The sequence below is a fragment of the Mobula birostris genome, chromosome X (assembly GCF_030028105.1).
Source record: "Mobula birostris isolate sMobBir1 chromosome X, sMobBir1.hap1, whole genome shotgun sequence".
In the NCBI taxonomy this organism is placed as follows: Eukaryota; Metazoa; Chordata; class Chondrichthyes; order Myliobatiformes; family Myliobatidae; genus Mobula; species Mobula birostris.
In genome coordinates this window covers 67,792,520-67,812,448 of record NC_092402.1, presented here as the reverse complement: position 1 = coordinate 67,812,448, position 19,929 = coordinate 67,792,520, and the positions used below count along the sequence as shown (strand labels likewise).

General features: G+C 40.8%; 1 protein-coding gene across 1 annotated transcript in view; it reads left to right on the top strand.

Moving 5' to 3' along the window:
* Positions 1–360: 360 nt before the first annotated feature.
* Positions 361–19,929, top strand: part of pa2g4a (proliferation-associated 2G4, a) — a 30,446-nt gene continuing 10,877 nt past the window's right edge. The window contains exons 1-6 of the mRNA XM_072249868.1: positions 361–535; positions 7,817–7,945; positions 9,537–9,642; positions 12,324–12,393; positions 17,824–17,916; positions 18,738–18,801. Coding sequence (XP_072105969.1) covers positions 451–535; positions 7,817–7,945; positions 9,537–9,642; positions 12,324–12,393; positions 17,824–17,916; positions 18,738–18,801 — 547 coding nt within the window. The 5' untranslated portion in view covers positions 361–450. The remainder of the gene's footprint in view (positions 536–7,816; positions 7,946–9,536; positions 9,643–12,323; positions 12,394–17,823; positions 17,917–18,737; positions 18,802–19,929) is intronic.

Here is a 19,929-nt window from a genome sequence, read left to right as displayed (position 1 = left end):
CTTGTAGTTTCCAATTTATATCTGAATATTTTAGAACGACCCACTTTTCTGGTGTGGCGCTACTCTCTCAGTGTTAACTGTCAATATGAGGATTTAGTAATAATCGTGGGCAGCTAATACGCAAACCCGTTTAATCCCTCTAACGGTTTGTTACTTCTTCCACTCCACCACATGGTGTTGGGCGGGCGGGAAGAAACGTAGCACTTCACTCCCACGAACCAACACACACCAAAAAAAAAATCAGTGAATGGTCGGTGTGGCCGAACGCTCCAGTCCGCCTGCGTGACATATCTCAGTACCTTCTGGGGGTTGTAGTCTACACTGGCTGTCTCTACCATTGTGGATGCTGCAGCCGAACTACAATCTCCACAAAAACCCGCGGTACACTATCTGGCTGGTGACGGGGAGGACGCGGCGCCCGCGGGGGAATGTGGGTAACAGGAGGGAAAGATGTCGGACGATGAGAACCAGGAGCAGACGATCGCCGAGGACCTGGTGGTCACCAAGTACAAGATGGGCGGTGACATCGCGAATCGTGAGTCCGGGGGTTGAGCTGGGGAATAAGGCGGCTCTTGGGTGAGCAGACGGGACCTGAAGCAACAGGTGCTGCCTTCGGATGTGGCATTTGAGATAACCGCTGTGCTACCATGTGGGGCACGTGGGGAGCGAACGGGCCTTGGCAATGGGGTTACCTCTCTAAGCCACCTTGTGCTCGGTCCTACCCTCATTCTGCCCTGTTAGGGCACAGTGGCTGAGAAAGATTCCTCAGACGTGTCCGTTTCTCGAGATGTCTCGCCACGAGGCGATGGGCCGAAGAGCCTAAGTCTGGCGGCTGTCAGCCTTCAGCGCGCTTATTCTCTTCCCGCAAGTGTTACATACATAAAACTGCAGTAATTTCTCACTGCACTTCTACATTTCGTGCTTCTTAGACAGCATTGTAGCGTTTGTGAGCAGATAGGAATTCTTCCCCCTAAATATACTTCTGTTATATTTACTGCTGCAGACATTTGATTCCTTTTTGGGCCATAGCTCCACTTTCTCTCGTGGAGACTTGATTGGTTATGGTAATGGCTATTAGAACATATGGTTATCGTGTGCAATCCGATCTGGGATTTACCAAGTCGTCGGCAGTAGGAGGTGATTAACCCTAAGCCTTTGTGGCGAGGCTAATTGTGGCCGTCTCAGATCATGAAGTCGGCGTAGGCTCCCAATTAACCTCAATGGCACATTGTTTATTCTGTGTTGAGGGTAGATGAATGCGACTTGTTTTATAAGGAAAAATAATCTTTTTAAACAAGATGTATGTTGCTAGTAAGATTTGACACTTATCCGTGAAATTGTTTCAACTAGGTTTAAATTACACATAAAAATTTGAAATAAAAACAGAAAATCTGGGGAAAGCTCAGTTGGACAGGCAGCATATCTGACCTGTTTCTCTTTCTGCAGATGTCTGCTGTGTTTTTTTTTGTTTTTATTTTAAATGTAGCTTTTTTTTTGACAAGGTTCCTACTTAGCATGTGGAGATGGGAGTTTATTGTAGAGTCATAAAAGTGCAAACTTATTGTCTATAATCAATTATTGCAAAATTCACTGGTCAAAATTCATTATTTAATTATTAACCTTATTGCCTTGCTGCCAATAAATACCCTACTTGCAAAAGTAATGCTTTCTGTGCAAAACGGAACAGAAAAATCACTAACCACATTCAAGTCGTGCTGTCAGAAAAGCTTTTCGTTTGTTTTTCTAGGCTATGTTTTTGAGGTTTGCAGTTCAGTAAGTATTAATTTTACTAGACAGGATGGCAGGATCATATAAAACTATTGGAACATCTAGGTTTTTGATGTCACGTGCTTTTTGCGTTTTATTCTTTGGGGACCATGTTTTATCCTTATTTCCAAAGCACAAGCCATTTGCATTGAATTGTTGAAGTTTTTGCAAACTGGGAGCCTAATTTCCTTAATGTTCTTTCTGACGTTCATAGTTAATTTGGCCATATCTGAATGGTAATATTTAAGGTAGGGAAACTTAGCCGTTAGCGAGTTCACACTATTGGTTTGAGCTGGATTCCCATGGAAGAGTTACTTCACAGGAGAGTGCCTAGGTTTGGCGCTCAGTCTCCATTGTGCTAATCTTGCCAGAAGTGTTGAAACAAGATTATAATTGTTTGTGTCTAAGTCAGAAGAAAGCAAGTCAGGAGTCTCCTGATTGCAAGCAGAAAGCACCTAAGCATGGATATTACAGGCAGGGGCTCATCAAATTGGCAAGTCAGTTATTGTCAGATGTTGTATCTCAATCTGACTGCTGAGTTAGTTAGGATGCCTGGAAATTTATTCCCCCAGCAGTTTTCAGGGAAAAATCATTAGTTTAAAGCTACTGTAGACTGCTTCCATTGCAGCTATTTGTATGGGACATGCTGTTGGAAGCACTGTTCTTTAAATGAAGCATTAGATTGATTGTAATCTGCTCTCTGGAGATGCATGTTTAATTTTAAAAAGGTCTCGTGGCTCTATTTTGAAGAAGAGTTGAGAATTGTTTTTGGTTTCCTTTCTCGCAGCATTGTCAGGAAAAATGGATTGTTTGGTCAGTGCTCACTGTGCCCCAGTTGACTGCTTGTTTTCTAATTACAACAAGAACAGAATTTCATTGGTTAAAAAGTAGCTCAGGTTGTCTTGATGTTGTGAAAGATGATATGTAAACTGAAATCTTTTCCTTTTAATTACAGAATGTATTGGAAACATACTGATTAAGGCAAGAGAAAATCGACAGATGCTGGAAATCTGAGCAACACACAAAATGCTGGAGGAACTCAGCAGGCCAGGCAGCATCTATGGGGGAAAAAAAGTACAGTCAATGTTACTGATCAAGGCTTTGGCTTTGGTTAACTGTTCTTGATTTGTCCATAGAAGAAAGCAGGAAACTTCCTTTTTGTCACATGGTCATGACCAAGTGGAATTAAGGACAAGTTTGGTCTTGCTTAAGCATACATTCTCTCCTGCATCTCCCCAGCTCTTCTGACTAGTGGTTAGTGTCCTATCTCATCTTGAGCCAGCATGCACAAAATGCTGGAGAAACTCAGCAGGTCAGGCAGCATCTTTGGAAAAAAATGAACAATCGATGTTTCGGGTTGAGATATTTCATCAGTGCTTCAGCAGCCCTGATGAAGTGTCTTAGTCCAAAATGTCACTGCCTGATCTAAGTTCCTGCAAAATTTTGTGTATATTGAAACAGATTTCCAGCATTTGCAGTCTCCTTTCTGCCATCAGTTGGGCCAGGTAATGAAAGGCTACCAAAATTTGGAATTTACTGTGCATCAGGAAAATTGGCAAAACATGGTGACTACTCAGTAACAGAGCAGCTGTTAGTTTAATACATTACATTCTAAAGATTAATTCATGTGTTCAGATTAATCAATTTTTGAAATTAGTATCTTAAAACTAAATTTGTATAACAACCTTCCTCTCTTTACTCATCCACATTGCATAAAAGTATAACTTCAATGGGTTGGAGTTGCTATAGAGTGATATTTAGGAATGAACATTGGAGTTTAATCACATCACATGCGTTCCAATTCAGTACTAAGTGCACGTGTTTAGGTGATCGTATGATATTTCAATTGTACATGTTCTTTAGTAATGAGCAGAGACTAGAAATGGAATCTTTGAATCAGAAGATTGTGGTTTTCCATTCCAGTGACTTCAGCACCCGCATCTATTTGTGCCTTTAACACGATGTGGCTCCTGAGAGTTGGGAAGTGGTCCACGTTTTCCACTGTCTTGCTCTTAACCTGTATGTGGGAGTACACATTATGCAGCTTAGAGCCTTTGGTAGAAAACTCTAGCTGGTGATGAATCCACAATCTTGCCATTCTCAGCAGAAAAGGGAATTTAACAGAAGACCTCAGAGATACTGTAATTGTGACCACTTTCAAGAAAGGTGACAAATCCAAAGGAACTTCAGCACTCCTTTCAATGTATTAGCATGTCTTTTTACGGTTGAAGGTCAAGTCCTTGCATTTGTTACCAAACTAATTCCCTGCTGGATGTCAATGAGCCCTCCCCTCTTGTATGCATCTGACATCTGAACTACCTCATGTAGTCACCTTGCTGTACCAGAAAGATACACCAGTACAGTCCTGGCAAAATTCTTGATTCACTGAAATAAGAAAACCAGTATCATTATCCTCTCACAGGCCAGCATCCCCAGTACTAAGTGCCTAGTGATACTATTGGGAAGATTACGTTATTTGCAGGATCATTAGTAAATTAACATGCAATCTCAAGCATGACTGAAACAAAGTTTATGTGATTTGCCTTTTGCTATAGTCTTGGGTCTGTCCCTGTTTTACCAAATTGTCTGTTAATTTTGGTTAGGGGGTAGATTTTGAGGAGTTGCCTGCAGGAAGCAGTTGCCTTGATGTCCTTGCCTATTTGGAGTTGCACCTGCTGTAACCCTTACTCACTTGTGGCGTAAGTGATTATTGATTACTGTACTGGCATAATCATGACTAGAAGTATGTCTGGCACATCCTATTCACACTGTTATGTAGTAATTGGAAGGGATGGTGGAAGTGGAAGGTTTTAACATTTTTGAAAGACGTCTCCTCCTTCACTCTGCTTGCAAGTTACCAATCAGAAAGTGGGTGACTGGTCAGTTCTTCCTCCTCATGTGTAAGAAATCCAGTTATAGAGTGGTTTGAGAACTGACCAGGATGCTGCTGGATTTAAATTTGATTTCATTCCTTTGAGTGAGCTTTAGGTCAGCTGTAGAGATCAAGAAAGTGGGATGCAGGGTAGTCTGGACCCATTGTCATCATGATTGCTAGATACTTACGGACAACAAAAATAAAATAGTTATCTTGAGGCTGTAATTTTTTTTAAACCAGTCGTGCCTTTCTCTTTCCATCCTATCAACATTTACTACAACTAATGAGGCAGCGATTCAGCTGCCTGACTTTGACTTTGGTGTGAAACTGTGTCATGAGCATCATCTTGCATTGGTTTGGCTTTGTTTGGTTGGAGCAGCACAGCAACTGGCACAAAACCAGCGTTTAAACTTTAACTCTGCTAGCAGCCTGCAAGTCTACTATTGCACTTGCATTGTTAAGATGCTGCCTGCATGGTGTTCTATAACCAAGGAACAGTTGCTGCTATTATGCTTGGAATAATTTGCTGTTGTAGAATTACATTTTGAAATGTCTTGCTATTAACTAAAGGCTCTAATGGATTGGCCCCCATATCATTGCTCCAGATGCCAGGTGCAGCAGTCAAAGCATTGAATAGTAATGTGCTCTCAAGCCATTAGCTAGAGGAGTTGGCTTCATAAGCATCCCCATTTTTAATGATGGCAGATTCCAATCTTGGAAAGATCAGACTAAAGTGTTTGTAACATTATTCAAACAGAATTGCCAAATTCATGATCTGTTCTGCCTATTTCTAAATGTCAGTCTTCAGCCAATTTAATTCACTAGGTTGCACTGGACATAGCAAATTTCTCTGGGTTTAGTGAAGCACTGAATATTTGTGTTCCACAGTTAGTCATACTCCTAGTTAAGTGTAGTATGGCCAAAATACACAGGAATAAGGAAAAGTAACCTATTATGCCTTAAATAATAAAAGTAGGGCAAATCTAATCTGACTGTTTGTTATTCTCTTGGTTTATTTTGTAAGTGGAGGAAGATCTCCAAAGGTGCTTTTGAGAAAAACAGCCTGCTCACTGGTGCTTTTTATTGATTGAACTAATCCAGCCTGGTTTTTTTTTAAATTAAGAGTTGAATGAAATGGAAAGTATAGTTTGACTTTAAATTGTGCAGATTATTTTTGACTTTTACAAACTGTCTAGCTTGCCCTTTCTCCAAACCTATTGTCATTTGTTTCTAGTTGCCGAGCTCTTTGTGGCTGCATCTTAGCTATTATAGGAACCACACTTTATACTTTTAGATTTTAAGATGTATGTAAAACCTTCTCCCTTTTTGAGTCATTCCTGAAATGGCAGTGAACAGGCCTTTTTTGAGGCAGTGTGGCTGCTACCTAAGCACTTTTTCATCAATAGAACGAAAGCTCCAATGTTTGCAAATTCTTGATGGCTGGGTTGTGATTTATTTTAGAGAGGGAGTGCAATCTTTATTTCACCACTCAGCATATCTACATTGTAAGACCTCTTTAAACATTTAACATAAAACTAGTACAGCAGGGAAACAGGCCCTTTAGTTTGGCACAACACTGTGGACCAAACGAATCCCTTCTGCCTGCACGTTGTCCATATCCTTAAATTTTCTGCACTCACGTGCCTATCTAAGAGTCTGTTGATTGCCCCTTTCATATGTGCCTCCAGCACCACGTAAGGCAGTACATTCCAGCACCCACCACTCTGTGTATTAAAGAAAAAGTACCCTGCACATCTCCCTTGAACTTAGCCCTTCTCACTTTAACATTTCAACCGTGAGGGGGAAGAAAAGATACTGCTGTCTTCTCTATCTCTGCCTCTCATCTTCCAATTATATCAGATCTCCCCTCAGCCTTCTCCACTCCAGAGAAAACAACCCAAGTTTGTCCATCCTCCCCTTGTAGCATGTGCCCTCTAAACCAGACAGCATCCTGGTAAACCTCTTTTGCACCCTCTCCAGAGCCTCAACATTCTTCTCATAAGGTGACCAGAACTGCATGCAGTACTCTTTTAAATAAAACTGACAGTTTTGTAAATCTGCAGCATAACTTCCCAAGTCTTGAGTTCAATTCATTGACTAACAAAGGCAAACAAGCCAGATGCCACCTTTTATCAGCTTGTCAGTCTGTAAGATCAATTTCAGAGAGCTATGGATTTGAACCGCAAGATCCTTTTGCACATCAACACTGTTAAAGGTTTTGCCATTAAGAGTGTACTGTCTTTTTACATTTGATCTCCCAAAGCACAACACTTCACATTTGGTGGGGTTAATCTCTATCTACAACTTCTCCACCCATATCTGCAACTGATCCATATCCCGCTGTATCCTTCACCAGTAATCTATGCTGTCTGGGATACCACCAGTCTTTGTATCATCTGCACACTTACTAACCCACCCATCTACGTTTTCATCCAGGTCACTTGCACGTATCATGAACAGCCGAGGTTATGATACAGATCCCTGCAGAACACCACTAGTCATAGATCTCTAGCCAGAATAAGTCCCATCAACCAATACCCTGTCTCTATGGGCAAGCCCTTTCTGAATCTAAATGGACAATTCACTTTGTATCCCATGCATCTAAATCTTCTGCATGAGTCTTACTAAAATCCGTGTAGACAACATCCACAGCTCTACCTTCATCAATCATATTTGCCATCTCATCAAAAAACTCAAGTTAGTAAGACACAATTCGCCCCACACAAAGCCATGCTGACTGTTGCTAATTAGGCTGTGGTTTCATGAATCCTGTCCAGTAACTTCCCTACCACTGACATGAGACTCAATGGCCTATAGTTTCCAAGATTGTCCCCGTTTCCCTTTTTGAATAATGGAACAACAATAGCTACTCACCAGTCCTTCTGTCTGTCACAGTGTTTCAGACAAGGATTGACCAATATCTTCTTTAAAAACGTTTTCAGCACTGCTATAGCCACAGAATGTAGTTACTGCAAAGGTAAGATTTTTACCAACTTGTTTTTTTGGTTTCTGCTTTCTACGCCTGGTTTCTTGGTATAATTGGATAATATTATTTGAGAGGCCAGATCCAGGTCCCCAGGTGTTATTTCTATAGATTCTGCTGAATTAGTAGTCTTGGCATTAATGAATCATGCTCAAATGTTGCTGCTGTTAATGCATTGTGTCCCTTTGCAGGTGTTTTGAAGATGGTGGTGGATGCAGCAAGGGTGGGTGTTTCTGTTGTAAGCCTGTGTGAGAAAGGAGATGAAATGATCATGGAGGAAACGGGGAAAATTTTCAAGAAGGAGAAAGAAATGAAAAAGGGTAAGAGACACATGATCCTGAGTTTACTTTTAAAGTGCACATTGCTTGAGACAAAGCATCAATTTGAGGTTGTTGTGGTTTTGTGTTAATATCTTCAGGAAATTCTGCTCTAAAGCAAATCTTTTATAAATATTGAAGTAGAAGATTTAGAAAATTGCAACACGAAGTTAAGGTGTTGTTACAATTGTGTAAATTGAGACTAATTCAGACCTGTCATCTCCCCATAGCTTAGTCCTTGCTCCTTGAATTGTGAGGCTTGCTGTACTGTCATGCATAATACAAGTTGTTTTGACAATAATATGATTGATCAAGGTATTTGTAATACTCAGCCATCAGAGTGATGAAGCCTACTACTCATGTTTTTTTTATAACAATGCTAAGCTGTGGTGGTTAAATTTGCTCCAATAACTAATCTTCATAGTTGTGTAAATGCCTGTACTCTTTTACCTTACTATAAATAGATGTAGTTATGAGAGTGAAAGTCTCATGTGATAACAATGCCAGCTTATGTGTTAAGGGAAGCTTCTGGTCCTGGCTATATTTGTCGTGATTGTATTGTATCCTGTTGCTGACCTTGGATAGAGAATCTGAAAAGTACAACACAGAAATGGGCCCTTTTGGCCAACCATGATGCCAATTTCTGCTAATCTCATTTGTTCACATTAGGACCACATCCTCTATGCTTTTCCTCTCTGAGTACCTGTCCAAAAGTCTTTTTAAATGTAATTGTATGTTCCTCCACTTCCTCCTCTAGCAGTTCATTCCACATGGCCACCACCTTGTATGGGAAAGGTAAGGTCCTTCACCTTAAACTCACACCTTCTAGCTTTAGGGTCCCCTGCCCTAGGTAAAGAATTCTGGGCTTTCTCAGCCTCATTCATTCTGATGTAAGTAAATCAAGGTTATGTAATCGCTGCTTATAACTCCAATCCTTAACAGACTTTTGCTTTCTACGACTCAAACATTTATGACTTCAAATTAGTATCATACCACTTGTACTCCCTTTCAAGTCATTGGTAAACAATAACAAAGGTCTCAACACTGATCCCTGTAATTCAACACTTGTTGCAGACTTCCAGCCAGACACTCCATCTAACTTTGTATCCATCAGAATGAATGAGGCTGAGGGGTGACCTGAGAAAGCCCAGAATTCTTTACCTAGGGCAGGGGAACCTAAAGCTAGAAGGTGTGAGTTTAAGGTGAAGGAGAGAAGTTTTTCCCCATACAGGGTGGTGGCTATGTGGAATGAACTGCTAGAGGAGGAAGTGGAGGAATATACAATTACATTTAAAAAGGCTTTTGGACAGGTACTCGGAGAGGAAAAGCGTAGAGGATATGGTCCTAATGTGAACAAATGAGATTAGCATAAATTGGCATCAGGGTTGGCCAAAAGGGCCAATTTTGTATCCAGTTTGTAATCTGTTTGGTGAGGCAGAAGGATCCTGTGTTGCCCCAATGAATCAATAGCCCTGTTCTAGAACAAATTCAGAAGCCTAGTGCTTTCTATTCAGTTTACACTTGCTGTATGAAGTTGACTGAACATCAACAATAGTAGTCTTTTCGTAAGTAAATGGCTTGTGTTCCTTTAAAGGAATTGCCTTTCCCACGTGTGTATCAGTGAACAATTGTGTCTGCCACTACTCTCCTCTTAAGAGTGACCCTGACTACGTCCTGAAAGAGGAAGACCTTGTTAAAATGTAAGTATGTTTTCAAACTGGAATGCGATCTTAGATTTGGTATGTAGAGTCTCTTTTTTAAACAGCCTCTGGCCTAGCAAATTACTTAGTTCAAGGGTAATTAAAGATGGCCAATAATGCTTGTCTATTTTTTCTCTAAGCTCACATTTTTGTGTCAGATGTTGGCCTGTTAAATGTGATTTTTAGAAAGCATCAAAAACTTTCAATAAAATTTCTATACAGGTGTCCTCCACTTTTCAAATGTTCGCTTTACGAAACCTCACTGTTACGAAAGACCTACATTAGTCCTGACGAAGAGTCTCGGCCTGAAATGTCGACTGTACCTCTTCCTAGAGATGCTGCCTGGCCTGCTGCGTTCACCAGCAACTTTTATGTGTGTTACCTACATTAGTTCCCTGTTTTCACTAACAGAAGGCGTTTTCACTGTTACGAAGAAAAGCAGCGCGCAAAAAAAGCAGCGCGCAAAAAAAGCAGCGCGCCAAAAGAAACAGCACACGAAAAATGGCAGCGTGCACCCCAAGTAGTCGCTCTCCCCGGGATTCAGAACTGCATTCTAGCCGGCATTGCTTTAACACATGCCTGTGAGCAGCCGTTTGCAAGATAAGTTCTAAGGTATCGGAAAAGCCTAAAAGAGTTCGTAAGGGTGTTACACTTAGCGTAAAACTAGACATAATTAAGCGTTTCGATCGTGGTGAACGAAGTAAGGACAAAGTGAGTTTGGCTTGTGGAAGATGACGAAGATGATGTTGAAGAGGTTTTGGCATCCCATGACCAAGAACTGATGAAGAGCTGATGCTGATGAAGAAGAAAGGATAACAATTGAAACCGAATGAGTAATGATAAGTACAACTTTAATTTTGAAAGGGTACGTCGGTTTGGGCATATTTGCAGGATGGTTTGAGTCCTTACAAAGAACTGTATGATAGAAAGATGCGTGAGGCTAAGCAGTCAAGCAAGCCTTCCACATCAGCCACAGCAGACGACAAACCTCGATCTTCGACATCAAGGCAGGCAGAGATAGGAGAAGATGACCTGCCTGCCCTGATTGACGATAAGATGACACCCCAGTGTCCCACCACCCTAGCCCCTGGGCCGCGGACAGATACCGATTCGTGGAGAATGCAGCGGTAGCCGGGAGGCACACAGCACATCTTTAAGGAAAAAGCCAAAATAAACATGCTAATTAATTAGGTGCCGCCCGGCACGTAATTGTCAGCCCAGATCAGAGACGATTGCTGATTGCGTCGCCTCTGATCTGGGCCGACATTTATGTGCTGGGCGGCACCTAATTAATTAAGCATGTTTATTTCGGCTTTTTTTTAAAAGACGTGCTGGATGCGTCCCAGCTACCGCTGTAGCCCTGCATGCTTCGCGGATCGGTATCTGTCCGCTGTCTGGTCCACTGCACCACCCAAACTCCGACTCAGCCTAACACACCATCATCAGTGTGCTTGCTGTCTTCCGGATTCCCGTAAATGATACTACACTGTACATACATTATTTCTACTTTATATCGGCTGTGCATTTTTACGTGTTATTTGGTATGATTTGGCAGCTTCATAGCTTAAAGGTTACTGGAGAGCGCTTGCGTGAGATTTTCGCTACGGAGAACAGTTCAGGCAATGAACTTTATATAGGCTGTGCATTTATCATATCATTCCTGCTTTTACTATCTGTTACTGTTATTTTAGGTTTTATGTGTTATTTGGCATGATTTGGTAGGTTATTTTTGGGTCTGCGAACGCTCGCAAATTTTTCCCATATAAGTAAGTGGTAATTGCTTCTTCGCTTTACGACATTCCAGCTTACGAACCATTTCATAGGAATGCTGTACCTTCGGGTGGCGGGGGAAACCTGTACAGAAATCTAGCTGTGCATTGTTCAGAACTTTCTCAATTGAAATTGTACATACTATCCTTTTAATGTCAACTTATCATGCATCTTGTATCAAAAGTTTTGGGTTCAAATTTTACTCCAGGACTTTAGCGTATGACTTATTCACTATGGCATTTCAGTATGGAACTGAAGGAGTGGGAGATAATCCAGAGGTGCCATCTTTTTATGCGATTTTAAATCAAGTATGAATGTTTGGGTGGGTGTAAAGGATTCCAAATGCTGTTCAAAGAACAACAGGAACTATTGTCCTTTTCTTACTTGAAATTCATATGCCCATCTTCCAGGAGTGGTTATTTGTCACTCATCCAAGTGGAAACAATGATTCACTTCACTTTTGTTCTCTCCCTTCCTCCTCAAAATCCAGAGGTATGGAAGAAGTTGTAGTGACCTTAGATTTGGTATGTAGGGTCTCTCAAAAAAATAAGTTATTCGTCAATTGACAGAAAACTGGAAAGTTTGTAGTGCCCTCAGTAGGGAATAAAGTACTTTTTTTATTTCCCTATGACAAATGCCAGAGCAGAAAATCTTATTCTTTCACAGTGAACCCAGACACGTGGTTGTTGACTGACAGGAATGACCCCAGGTTACTCTTGGATTTTACACTTCTACCGTTTGAAACATCGGAGCAAGCTACTGTTCATTCTTCACTTGCGTATTTGTCATAATGGCAGGATGGGGTGCTTTCAGAATTCTGAAAAAATACTACACTCAAAAGTGTGATATTGTCTGGAAGTTGCAGCTGTAATTTAAGCAATAATTTTTTTTTTCCTGTTTTCCCCCAACAGTGATTTGGGTGTCCATGTGGATGGATTTATTGCTAATGTGGCCCACAGTTTTATTGTTGGTGTCAGTAAGGTATGTTCATTTCGGGAGCTCAAGCATTGGGTTATTACTAGTATGTTGTAGCTGTTTGGAAAGGAATGATTTTGGCCTTCTAGTTAATGAGGTTGCTTCTTAGATTAATAAGACTGAGATTTTGGCCGCATGGGTGTAATTAATTTTCAATTCAATTTTTTAAAAACCTGTTTTTTTTTTTGGCAAGTTGAACCACTTAATTCCTGTAATTTAAAAAGAAAAATCTAAATCTTGATTGGAACAGAGAAAGCAAATGATCTGTTGCCAGGCCTTTCGCATTGGTGGCTTAAAACTGTTCAGTGAAAGGGTGACAAACATTGGTCTGTCTACACAAGGGATTGGAGCCCCTTGTTTTCCTTGTAGCTTCTGGCTAAGTTCAGTTGCTCAACACAATGATTATGGGTGCAAATGTAATTCCGGCCATCTTTTGGCAGAGGATGCTGATACTAAAACTCAGCAGTGATTTCAGAAGTAAACTGGCCCTGTTCTCTAAAGCCAGATGCTATGAATCTCTGTGCTGATTCTTTTGGAATTCCCCACTCTGGATCGTCTGATTACCAGTATTTACCCTGCTGTAATGAGATGCGGTTCAGAGTAGCTGCATAGCTACGTAATACTCTGAAGCAATATTGAATGTTCACTCCTACATTTACTTTCCCCTTCACTAGTCCAACTGGTTCTGCTTCCCTTGACATAACTGAGCAGGCATTGAGATTCACAGCAGCTGTGTACATTAAAGCTGATTATGTTGAGTTTGCTTTTGAATTCATTGTCAGTTATTAAAATATAAAATTCTTTGTTTAATGTTGTGACCAATATCTTTGGTTAGATGGGTTGTTGCCATACGATGGGCACTCTTGGAATTGGGACAAGCATCAGATAAGTAACTATGAGTTAGAAGCAGAATTCAGTCACTTAGCCCCTCAAGTCTGCTTTGCTATCTAATTCATTATGCTTTGTTTGACTAACCTCACTCCACATTCCCTTGTAACCACAGTAGCCTCCCAGTCCTTATTAGCTACACTTGTGTATAAATAAATAAAATATTCAAGTCTCTATATGTACCACCCTTTGAGGAAGAGAGAGTAACCAAGATGTGCAACTCAGGGAGAATAAATTCAAAGTTCAAAGTAAATTTATTGTCAAAGTACATGTACATATATGTCACCAGGTACAACCCTGAGATTCGTTTTCTTGAGGACAAACTCAATAAATCCAATAACCATGATAGAATCAATGAAAGACTTCAGGGCAGCTAACCAGTGTGGAAAATACAACAAATTTTGTAAATACAAAAAGGAAGAAAATAATAAGAAATATTAATAATAATGAATATTGAGAGTATGAGTCCTTGAAGGTGAGTCCATAAGTTATGGCAACATTTCAATGATGGGGCAAGTGGAGTGAAGTTACCCCCTCTGGTTCAACAGCCTGATAGCTGAGAGGTAATAACTGTTTCTGAACCCGGTGGTGTGAGTCCTGAGGCTCCTGTACCACCTTTCTGGTGGCAGCAGCGAGAAGAGAGCATGACCTGGATGGTGGGGGTCCTCGATGATGGAGACTGCTTCCTGTGACAGCGCTCTGTGTAGATGTGAATGGTGGAGAGGGCTTTACCAGTGATGGACTGGGCTGTATCCACTACTTTTTGCAGGATCTTCCATTCAAGGGTATTGGTGTTTGCATACCAGGCTGTGATGCAGCCAATCAATATACTCTCCACCGCACATCTATAGAAGTTTGTCAAAGTTACAGATATCTTGCTGAATCTTTGCAAGCTTCTGAGGAAGTAGAAGTGCTGTTGTGTTTTCCTCATAATTACACTTTAATGCCGGGCCCAAGACAGGTCCTCCGAAATGGTAGTACTGAGGAATTTAAAGTTACTGAGCTTTTCCACCTTTGATCTTCTGATGAGGACTGACTCATGGACCTCTGGTTTTTTTCCTCCTGAAGTCAGTAATCAGCTCCTTGGTCTTGGTGACATTGGCACCACTCAACCAGATTTTTCAGTCTCCCTCCTATATGCTGATTCCTCGTCACTTTTAATTTGGTCTACGACAGTGGTGTCTTCAGCAAACTTGAATTTGCCAATGGAGCTGTGCTTAGCCACACAGTCATAAGTGTAAAGCAAGTAGAGCAGGGGGCTAAGCACACAGCCTTGTGGCACCTGTGCTGATGGAAATCGTGGAGGAGGTGTTGCCAATCTGAACTGACTGGGATCTGGAAGTGAAGAAATCAAGAATCCAATTGCTCAAAGAGTTATTGTGGCCAAGTTCTTGAATCTTATTGATTAGTTTTGAGGGGATGGTAGTATTGAACGCTGAGCTGTAGTCGATAAAAGCATTCTGATGTAGGCATCTATGCTGTCAAGATGTTCCAGAGTTGAGTGAAGAGCTAATGTAATGGCATCTGCTGTTGACCTGTTTTGCCGGTAGGCTAATTGGAGTGAATCCAACTCCCTTCTCAGGCACGAGTTGATGCGTTTCATCACCGACCTCTCAAAACACTTCATCACTGTGGATGTAAGCGCTACTGGACAATAGTCATTCAGTAGGTTACCATGTTTTTCTAAGACACTGGTTATAGGTGAGGTGGTTACCTCAGACTGCTGAAGCAAGAGGTTAAAGATCTCAGTGAACACTCCAGCCAGTTGATCAGCACAGGTCTTTAGTGCACGGCCAGGTACCCCATCTGGGCCAGATGCTTTCTGTGGGTTCACCCTGCTGAAGGATGCTCTCGTATTGGCCTCGGACTGAAAACACAGGGTCATCAGGGGCTATGGGAGTTTGAAGGTTCCCCCTTGATTTTACTTTGTTAGAGATGATAGCATTCAAGCCCTGTCACAGTTGTTGAGCATCCTTCATTGATTCAAGTTTAGCCCAGAATTACCACTTCGCCCTTGAGATGGCTTTCTAGAGATCATCCCTAGACTTCTTGTAATTCTCTTGGTTGTCAGACTTAAATGGCTTTGAGCTGGCCCTTTGCAGATCTCATGGTTCATCTAGGGCTTTTGGTTGGGAAAGACTGAATGATTTTGTGGGGACACACGCATCTACGACCCTGTTTACAAAGTCTGTGACAACTATGGTGTATTCATTCAGATCCTCCGATAAGTCCTTGTACACAGCCCAGTCCACCAATTTGAAGAAATCCTGTAGCCACTCCTCTGCCTCCAGCAATGACCTCTTTGTTGTCCTAATCTCTAGAGCCTTGCTCTTTAGCCTCTGGCTGTATGCAAGTGGGAGAAGGACAGCCAAGTGATCAGATTTACTGAAATGCAGTCCAGGCATGGAATGATAGGCATTCCGAATCTTCATATATCAGTGGTCGAGTGTGTTTGGACCTTTGGTGCCACAGGTTATGTGCTGATGGTAATTGGGCCAGGATTTCTTCAAACAAGCCTGATTGAAATACCTGACTATGATATGAAATGCCTTGGGGTGTACTGTTTCTTGTTTGGAGACAGCATCGTGCAGTATCTCAAGAGCCTGATCACAGTTGGCCGATGGTGGTATGTAAACTGCGGTCAGGATCACAGAGGAGAACTCTCTTGGTAAATTGAACAGCCTGCCTTTGATCGTTGGGTGTTCAAGGTCAAGGGAACACGAGAACAACAAAACCGTCACATTGGAGCACCACAGACGGGAGGCTCCTTTTTTTTTTAATATAGTGGCTCCACAAGAAGAAATGTCCTTTCCATATTTATCTGTCAAGACTCCTCAGGATCTTTTCTTGTTTCAAATATTTTTACAATTTGCTGTCTCATTTTCTAAATTTAAGATATATTGGAGTAGGATTTTTATTTTGAGCTAATCTCCAAAACATTGTGCATCATGTCAAATCAAAAGAAAAATTCCAAACCAAAATTGTGAAGCTGAGAAAGTATTCATCCCGTTTGTAATTACTATGGTAACTTTCCTCAGGTGCAATATATGAATTACTTTACTGACTCACCAAATTTGCTGATGTAGTAAATTAGAAGATCACCTGTTTTCAATGAATTCATAAGAATAAATATCCCCTCTCTCTGTAAGGTCCAACAGTAGGGTAGATTTTCAACAGACCAAACCAAAATGAAAACAAAAGAGCATTCAAGACAAATCAGGGAAATGATAATAGAGAAGCACAAATCCGGGGAAGGGTACAAGATTGTCTGAAAGGCACTGAACATACCTCAGGGCTCAATGCAGTTCCCCATGAAAAAGTGGGCAAAATATGAAACTGCAGCCACACTGCCTACGTCAGGCTTCCCCTAAACTTAATTGCCAGAGAAGAATGGCACTTGTAAGAGAGGCTACTGTGATGCCAGCAGTCACTCTGAGTGAGCTGCAGCAGTCAGTGGCTGCAACTGGAGATGAACTTCATGGTTCTACAATCTCTAGAATAGAATAGGTATCCGTTAGTCTCATGAGACCATGGATTTGCGCCTTGGAAGGTTTCTAGGGCGCAGGCCTGGGCAAGGTTGTATGGAAGACCAGCAGTTGCCCATGCTGCAAGTCTCCCCTCTCCACGCCACCGATGTTGTCCGAGGGAAGGGCATTGGGACCCATACAGCTTGGCACCACAATCTCTAAGGCCTTGCATAAAAAGGGTATTTATGGAAGGGTGGCAAGGAAGAAGCTCTATATATTTTTTTAAAAAGCCACACAGTCATAGGTGTAAAGCGAGTAGAGCAGGGGGTTAAGCACACATCCTTGTCTTCAATATACACACATATATATCCTTTGATGGTTTCTTTATGTCCTTTTCACAACTTACCTTCTTGTCTGTCATCTGCAAATTTTAGCAAGGATACCTTTAGTCACTTCCTGAAGCCATCAAATGTTTATTTGCCTGAACTACTGTTAAAGTAGTGAGTGCATCACTGGAGCATGATGCTGGCTTCAAATTTTTCTTATCCTGCATGTTAGTTGAGGGGTTGATGGAATTGTATCGAATTGGCTAAAAGCAATATGCAGTGATAGCCCGCAGCACTTTTTAAAAAAAAAAAAAAATTGGGATGAAATATACTTTAGTCTGGATTTATCTAAAAGCCTGTTGCAGCCATGCAGGGTCTTTTGTTTACTAATAACTGACATTTGAGCCTGGTTCCTTAAAGTTGACGGACTAGTTTCTTCTCAAATGGCTGGAATGTCTGAGCTGAAATTCCATGATGTAGGAGCAGAATTAGGCCATTCAGCCTATTGAGTCTGCTCTGCCACTTAATCGTGGCTGATATATTTATTTTTATTATTTTTTAGATTTTATATTTTCCCCCTCAACTCCGTTCTCCTGCCTTCTCTTCCTTAGACACTGCTACTAATCCATTGTCCAATTTTTATTTTAGATAGAGTTTTGGCAAGTTTAGAATGAATAATTCTTGGAAAGTATTGCATTCAGATTATGTCTATCATTTGGTCTTTCTTTTCCTTTATCAAAGTACTTGTTTTCCAGGATAGGCCTGTATCTGGTCGTAAAGCTGATGTCATTAAGGCTGCACACTACTGTGCAGAAGCGGCTCTGCGGCTAGTGAAGCCTGGCAATCAGGTAAGATTACTGAAAAAGGAGATTAAAACAAAACATTTTGCTCTAATAAGTGACTTGGCGGTTAATGTAGAATTATTTTATTGTCATTTCTAACATAGACTATTGAAATTTCTGTTGCAGTGTTCGCTAAACCCTGCCCCTACCCTATCTCACAGATTTCTATTAAATAATTATTAATTAATAGCAACTAACTCTAATCTTAAAGTTACTCTCTTGTTCTTGATTTATTGCTTCCCCACCACCCCCAAGAGGATATAGCTTCTCCATATCAAACCACAAACCACAAACATTTTGAGCAATTTGATCGAGGAATACAGGATGAATTTGTGCAGCCTTTCTTTGTAACTTAACCCTTTAAATCCCCATGTTGTTCTGGTGAGCTTGAACTGCACGCACTCCAAGAAAAATGCAACCTCTTCAAAATACAGTGCCTGTAACTGAACGCAATCTGAAAGGCTGGATCAAAGCAATATACAGTTGAATCATAATTTCTTTCTGTTTGTGTTTCAACTTCAAATATAGAACTGAGATTTGTAACACTTTTTCAACTTTTCACCCATGACCATCTCAAAATCATTCATGTTGCACATGTGTTACCTATTTTCTTTCCTATCTGCAGTATGTATTAGATTTCACCAAGCATTGTTCTATCCATATTTGTATTTTTTTCAACTCGTTCTATAATTTCTAACTTGCCTTTGAGAGGTTTTATTTGGAGCACAATTAATTATTGTTGGAAGCCAGAACTGTTCTTATTTATTGACTTTTTATAGGAATATTGTTACTTAAGTGGAATTTTCTTGATTTCCTTTTAACCTCAGAACACTCAAGTGACAGAAGCCTGGAACAAGATTGCTCAGTCCTTTAATTGCACTCCAATAGAAGGTGAGATGTTCAATTCTGATCAGAGGGGAAAATAATGTACCATTTTCAATCCTAAAATCAAAGTCCCACTTTCCTCAAGTGTTTTAAAAACTGGAAAAAATTTTTGGTGTGAGGAATGCCATATCCAGTGAATACGAGGGACATCCACACTTGGTGCAAGTGGGAGCAGGGTTTACTTGGTTATGTTTGAGATGGAACTGTAGGTAGAAGATTGGGTAAACTTGCATGCTTTCTAAGTATTGGAGAAGGTGACACACTTCACTGCTTGACTGAAATACTGCACACAGTGGATCTGCTTTGCAGCAGATTGCAAGTACTTAGTCTGAAAGATGAAGACGCTGGCCGCCATATTTTTGGTCCCCTTCACTGGAGAGTAATATATTTGTGGTTAATAGGTATCAACATAATGCAGACAGGTCCTCTTAAATTATGAAGCAGTAATTTCAGTTTGCCCACTGTTAAATGTTAACTGTGGTTAAAGAAGGTGGAAATAAAATATTCCAGGGTATTTATGACATTTGGGGGAGACTGGTGAAAAGGAGGAGAGGTAGCTTCTGGTTTTTAAACAGGCAACATCAGTACAGTAATTGGAAAGAATTTGGGCCTAGCAAATAGTTCTACAGAATTGAGTTGGTTTGCTTTGTTTTGAGAAATAGCAGGGAACAGAAAATATTGATGCATATGTGTTTTAGGCCTCTGAATGTTTGTTATGATAAAAGTGCATTTAATGGATAATATAATTATAGGGGAAAGCTTTCATCTCCTTGTAGTCTGAGAATGTTTCAGGTTGAAGACCCTTTGTCAAAATGTTTTGTTAACTTAGTTCTGTGCAGTGATATAATCTTCGGGGGGGAGGTCCCCTTGAGGAAAATGACCATAATATAATAGAATTTTACATTAAGATGGAAATTGGTATTGTTCAGTCTGAAACCAAGGTTTTCAATCTAACCAAAGGATGCTGTGAAGGTATGCGAGCAGGTTGGCAATGGTAGATTGGGGAAGGATATTAAATTAGAGTATGACATTCCTTTAAGGTAGTAAAGTGTTTTTTTTTAATGTATTATTACACATTACAGGCAAAATTAAAGGTAGCCTTTTCCTGAGGTTTAATACATTTTCAGTTGCCAG